The sequence below is a fragment of the Morchella sextelata genome (genome assembly GCF_020137385.1).
Source record: "Morchella sextelata strain SCLS chromosome Unknown scls_11, whole genome shotgun sequence".
In the NCBI taxonomy this organism is placed as follows: domain Eukaryota; kingdom Fungi; phylum Ascomycota; class Pezizomycetes; order Pezizales; family Morchellaceae; genus Morchella; species Morchella sextelata.
Genome location: NW_025408626.1, coordinates 664,371 through 671,059, shown reverse-complemented (window position 1 = coordinate 671,059; position 6,689 = coordinate 664,371). Strand labels below are relative to the sequence as shown.

General features: G+C 42.2%; 2 protein-coding genes across 2 annotated transcripts; one reads left to right on the top strand and one right to left on the bottom strand.

The window, feature by feature from the left end:
* Positions 1-1,463: 1,463 nt before the first annotated feature.
* Positions 1,464-3,458, bottom strand: H6S33_001613 (uncharacterized protein; the record flags this gene model as incomplete). Its single annotated transcript, XM_044832960.1, has 5 exons — positions 1,464-1,847; positions 1,917-2,722; positions 2,788-2,969; positions 3,043-3,299; positions 3,351-3,458. The coding sequence occupies 5 exons, from the start codon at positions 3,456-3,458 to the stop codon at positions 1,464-1,466; spliced, it is 1,737 nt and encodes a 578-aa protein (XP_044693674.1).
* Positions 3,459-4,814: 1,356 nt separating this feature from the next.
* On the top strand, positions 4,815-5,307 carry H6S33_001612 (uncharacterized protein; the record flags this gene model as incomplete). The annotated part of the gene is made up of 3 exons (XM_044832959.1): positions 4,815-4,817; positions 4,997-5,059; positions 5,125-5,307. 3 exons carry the CDS (start codon positions 4,815-4,817, stop codon positions 5,305-5,307), a joined length of 249 nt encoding a protein of 82 aa, XP_044693673.1.
* Between the last annotated feature and the right edge of the window lie 1,382 nt (positions 5,308-6,689).

Here is a 6,689-nt window from a genome sequence, read left to right as displayed (position 1 = left end):
GTTTTCTTGAAGTTTAGAAATATAAACTACAAGCGAATTCATGCTAGCGTTGGCTTTTGTTACTTTTTTTTAGAACTGTTTTTTTCTCGATTTGCTCTTGGGAATTTCCGTTACTTTTGTTACTATACGTACTTTTTGTGCATATTATATCATCACAGTTCGAATCATCCCCAGCATTATTTTTACCGCATGTTTATAATTGAAAAAGACATCGTCACAGATAATCACTCGATTACGTGTCAGGCCAAACACACGGCATCTTATCCGTCCCATGGTATCAAGATTCGCGCGTTCACTGAGTTGTCAAATGCGGTTCCAACCAAACCCATACAAAAAATATCCGAATACTTAATGTATTTACTAATATAATAGCTATTACTATCATAAACAATATTCGAATTTAACCGACGAGTGATATTCCATGATCCTAACCACTGAGTGCTTTATCAGAAATGAACGTCACGCAAGTTAAGATTTTCGTAATTATAAACTGAAAACCCATTTTTACCTACCTGTAGCTGGTGATCCGCCACCCGAATCTCCTGAGGTATGTATAATATGAGCAAAAGTACCTAGTCTCGATAACCGGGTGATCCGAACGTAAATTCCCAATTGGGGTATAGCTCCCCGGCTAACACTACATCGACCCGCTCTAGAATTAACCCTCTGCTGCCTACAGTCTGGCGCGAGACTGCTCCAAGAACCCTAGCAAGCGGTATCTTGGTGCATAAACAATACCCGCGGGTTGATTACATGTAACGAAGACCTCCAGAAACGTAACCAGGGTCGCTGGCTACATGTATTCGGGGTTTCATGGATTCATCATACATCCCTATTCTTATCTCTGAGAAATAACTAGGAATGTGGGAAGAAGCATACTGATTGTCATATGTACCTGGATATCATCTGTTTACCTTGTAAATGAGATGGTAGATGTATTGCTGAATTTGTTCATTGCAGGGTTAGGGTTTCTAAAGAGAGAAATACAGGTTTAGATTTTTGTTTAATTCATTAATTGTATCAGGTTGACAGATTGATAATTCATTAATTGTATGCAGCCCGTAAGCTATGACAATGAGAGGAACACAGGTGATAGATTTGTGTAGGATTTCATCTGAGAAGCTTATTTGTAGAGCTACCCTCAAATATAAAATGTGATAGGAACTTTGATTATTCCCATAGTGTTAAGCAAAAGGGAAAAAAAGAAGAAAGTGCCAGCATGTGCTAAAGCTGTAAATGAACATTTCAATCAACAAAGCGCGGATATCACGTTATAAAACATAAAAAAGTCCTCGTACACTCTCCTGGCCTAAACTAACCTACCTGACCAAACATTGTCCCAAGCATCCATATAACCCTATGGCAATTTGTGCCGTCGCTAGAAGTAAATGCAAAAAGACCAAAACCCCCATTCCATCCACAACAAAGTTTCATCCTGAAATGTGAGTAAACATCGATCCGAACTAAACATCTTCCCTCGATCCCCTTCCGTTTATGCCATAGATGGTGGGCCTTCCGGATTGACCTCTGATGTTTTCCCAATCAGTACCTCGGGAGCTTTCCCTGAGTAAGCTCTCCTCCTCGTCAATTTCGTCGTCTTCATCGTCCGACATATTACGAAGGCGGGGTGTCTTAATAAGCGCGATTAAGAGAGTGATAGTATAAACCCCAATGAATGCGAACTGTCCCCAGAAAGCGAACGCGCCAAAGAAGGGAAAATTCAGTGTCACACGGTTGATAAAAGTGGAAACAACAGTTGGCGTACAGATGTATTGCGGGGCAGATTCTGAGCAGAACACGATGAGTTCTGGGTTTTGACTGCAGTCAAGAAACAAATCACCAGTTAACTGTGACGTTTAATGTTAGCTATTTTTGAAAAAAAAATTATTCGGTAGGAAGGTCTGGAGAATTATTACAGTGTTGTTGCAAAACTTCTGGCCTCCATAGTGAGCGTACTGCGGAGCAATGATCATTGTAATGGCGTAGTTGATTGCCAAAACCATGAGCGTTAAGATAACGGTAGCTAGGAGCATTCCTTGAGGTTTCGTGTGTCCAGTTTGGATTTTGAACAACGATACCCACAAGAATCTGATACCGACGAATGCTGCCCCAACAACGCTACCAACAAAAAGAAGCAATACCAACAACAGAGCCAATACATAATCTGCTGGGAAAAAGTTGCTGGCAGTCACAAATAACCAGTTGATGGGGTTAAATAAATTGATCTTAGCCAAAATGTACCCACAGCGATTTCCACAGACAGAGTTCTTGGACTTGTCAACAGACGTCAACAGCATTGAAGTAACAACCGAGAGTGAAACGACTAGGACGAAAATGCCGAAGATAATCTCGAGGGGCCTCCCAAGTGCTTTCAGCTTTCCCAAGAATCTACGACCCTTTCTGCCACCTTCTTCAGCGATCCTCTCCCGACGCACTAAAGTTCTTTCCTCCCTTTGTAGACTTTCCATTTCACGCCTATCTTTAGCTGTGAAATTAGAAGTAGTACTACCTCCATACTTTGCTTCAATCATTCTTTGTTTCTCGCGGTTGAAAATGAGATCCTCGTGGACTGATGCGGAGCTAGAGGCGGCTGATGATCCAGGAATAGATTTTATATAGACCATGGGAGTGAGTGCCAGGCCGGGGGCAGTATAGCAAACGTAAGGGAGTATTCCAACACAGAGAAGAGCGCCAACAATAAAAGTCAAAATGCGCTCCCCATCTTTTGAGTTTTTTCTCTCTATCAGCATACAAGAAAACAGAACCGAATAATGGGATTTCACTTACTGTTGGCCAAAAGAAGTTTCTTGAAATAATCAAGGTCCCAGTGTCCTTTAGTATCATTTGCGACAGGAATGAAAAGACCCACGGTCATTAAGATAAAAATAAACGCAAGAAAACAAAGGCTATACTTGAGCGCGCCTTTTATCCTTTGCCAAGCACTTGTATCAACATCCCACTCCTCGTACCTAAGTTCACGCTTATAAGCTAATTAATTCTGTGAGGAAAGACTTAGAAAGGCTGTACCAAAAATAGGCGAACGGAATGATAAGTAGACACATAGTTGCATCGAGTGAATAAAGGCTGTAGTAAACTATCTTCAATTGTTGTACAATCCTGGCTACAGTTTCAACATCCGCCCATTCTTTCTTGAGACCCGTGGCATTATTCGTAGTTATTGAAACAAGCGCGATATCAACCGGAAGCAGACAAACAGTTGCGAGAAGCGATGATAGGGCGAGAACACAGACAATAGTTACGAATGCATCGCGGTCATGGCGGTCCTGGAAGATTCTAACCTGGTTCGAGAATTAGCAATAAATTTCATAACAAGGCGAGGGAAAGCTAACAAATACTGCGGCAGATATGACAAGAAGTGACAAGACGACACCAGCGCTTGCCCAGATAACAGGTATTTGGACAGATAATGTCCCTAGTTGTGGTAATAAGGTATCCATTGTCATGAAAGATGAAGAGGGAGGGAAAGCACAGCTTATGAAAGACGTCCCCAGCTGGAGAACGAAGGAGGTTGTTAAAGCTGTTAGGAATGCGAAGCTAAGCGAGTTGTATGACGTTGCAATGCCAGCCAGTTGTCGCCGCGTCACTACAGTCTGGAGTAGTGTCGCGGAACGCGTGATCAGCGATATTGGCGTTGCTTTTTGTGATACAAGGCCATCTCGTTATATCGGATTCTGGTATCGCGAAAACTCGAGATACACATGAATCATTATATATATAAATATCGCCCGAACCATATATGTGCATGAGGCAGTACAGCTACATACTTCCTGTGTGTACTTATATAATACAGTAAAGACTATTAAAATTCCGTATCCCTGTAACCAGCTTTTGTTGCGGCAGCTCAGGCAATATAAACCGCACAGAAAGTAGATCAAACTTCGTGAAAATGAATAGAACCCACCCTCAGAAGGGGAGTTCTCACGATAGATAGAAGAATTGGATGTGATAGGATCGGCCTAGGATAGAACCTCTTCTATCCCCTTTACATACCTGTATATTTTCTCTACGTACAGACATGCACCAGACAAGATCATTTACACCCAATTTCATTGAACAAGCCTTTATGCTTCTGGCAGATATGTCAGTATGCCTCTCATATCATTCTATCAACACCTTATCGTAACATACTATCCCTCGGTGCTAAGTTATCGGTGGACTCTAGCTCTTATGAACTGGTATACGTATACCATCATCCACCAGCCGAGTGAGGAAAGATGTTTGGATGCCTGATCTGCTGGGTGAAGGATGCGAATATTAAAACCTACATCTGTGGGAATCAGAATCCCGAATGATTCATCTAGTCTTCTAGTTTTAGATATAAGCATGTAGTTGCGAATATTTATATGAGATTTATGCCTGCTCAACCTTAGCCATTGTTAAATCCGGCCTCGAAAAAGACCATTGTTTCTCAATTCTGTAGATGTAAATAAGGTTGTTATCATTAGACCTGTAGCATGAAAGGTCTAGCAACCCTAACCCTGCACTATAATCAATGAAATGATTAAAACCGCGAAAATAAAACATGCACATGCTTTTTGAGCATGTTCCTTAAAGTTATGCCTTGGTTACCCTGTTTTCTATAAAATTTGAAGGTTAGCAGTCACGGGCAAACCCTAATGCGCACGCAACTTTGAAACCCGCCACTCAGATCTTGGCAATTCTCCCCCCAGAAGGTCCTGCAACTGACCCTATCGCCACATAACCGATCAGACCAGCGTTCAAACAACCTCCACGCCGAACTAAGATATTCACGCAAGAAGTCAACATCAAAAGAACGCCGATAAATCGCCAAAATGGTACGTTTGCTCCTTTCACCATTTTTTGAAGCTCGACGATATTGGGATTTGCCACGCGTTAGGAGTTGGCGGACTAGGGGCACAAAGCGGCAATATCCCTTCCAGATATCACCGAGCTTTGGATGAAATATCTTCCTTCGCGGTAATTTGAAGCTAATCGGAATTATTGTATCGTATAGGTTCTCGCTGAAGATCTCCTTAACCCTGCTCCCGCCGCCGAGGCCAGGAAGCACAAGCTTAAGGTACTTTCCCTTCATCAACTCTATCATCGGATTCCAAAATCTAATGGTATTTTTCAATTTAACAGACCTTGGTTCCTGCTCCTCGCTCCTTCTTCATGGATGTTAAGTGCCCTGGATGCTTCAACATCACTACTGTCTTCTCGCACGCCCAGACAGTCGTCATCTGCGGTTCTTGCGCCACCGTTCTCTGCCAGCCTACTGGTGGTAAGGCTCGCCTTACAGAAGGTTGCTCTTTCAGGAGGAAGTAGAGCGATAATATGTCCAAAGTTTAAAAAAATAAAAATTTGGGAAAAAAATAAATTTCTTTGTTCATCTGGGGAAGGGGCAGGGTATTGGGCTGTGGTTCCGGGGAAAAGGGGTTGGAATCATCAAAATCTTCAACCTGGTTTTTTTTGTTCTTACAATTTATTCACCTTTTCTTTCGCTTTGAACCGGCACGATGCGGATACGAACCTTCTCTTTTTGAATATGGATTGGATCCCACCTTGGAGAGATATGAGCGAGGAGTTTGGAAATCTTGATTTATGATATCCAAATGTTATAACCACGAACCATAACGCCAGTCTTCCCAAACTCTAATGGCCGAGAGTGTTCTCACTAGTGTATATATTTTAGACGTTATTTCTGTCAATAGCAGGCTACATACCCTGGAATGAATGCACGCGATCAGCAGGCTTAAATTATCGATTTTGGTGGGATTTTGGTGATATCAGTATAAATATCATAACTTGCCGCCCATGGCCTCAAAGAATAAAAAAATCACCCGCATTCAAGCTTATGCTATGTATGTAGCTTGCTTCTCGCGCTGGTTGCATACATACTACTACTAGTGGCCCACCTCGCGACCGCGAGTTGCACCTTGGATTATGGGTATCAAGTGTTCAATAATTGAGAAAGGCTTTCAATGGGCCTTCGCCCTCCTTTCACCTCCCCTTCTACCTCTCTCTACAATTATGGGGACCCGTTCATTCTTGTGTTTTGATGTGTCGTGCTTACTTAACCCACCCCTGTCTCTGTCGACCAATCAAATGCTTGAGAGTTTAGAAAAGTCGAGTTTCAATACATATTAGATTATTATGCCTGATTCTACTATTTGCTACTTGGCTGCCTACCTAGTTTTACATTCCATTCAACTATCATCCTGAGATTCCCGGAACCCTGGGGTAATCTTATCATCTATTTCAATGTAATAGTAGAGACATGTCAATTCTCTTTCGAAAATTGCCATTGTACTTCATAGGCCGAGTCCACAGATTTTCACCCCGATGATTATGATAATAGCTAACCACATTCGGCTCAAGATTCACTGTAATGTACTGTTACCAGCAGGCTGGCCTGGCCCCGAATGTTTCTGCTTTTCTTTGACCACAGTACTGTACATGGAACCACCTTGGGAGAGTTATTACTCTGCCTATATATGAATATATTTCTTATGCGAATAGAACTCCGACCGTTCAAGTAGCGAGTTAATGGGGGCCTTACGGCCCCCCTCCCCCCTCCCCCAGGTTCGTCGTTTGGTTGGCTACAGTTCAATAGAGAGAGGTCTTATATAAGAAATATATGCCAAGGAGTGACATATCAGAGACTATGACATATCAGAGACTATGACATATCAGAGACTATGACATAT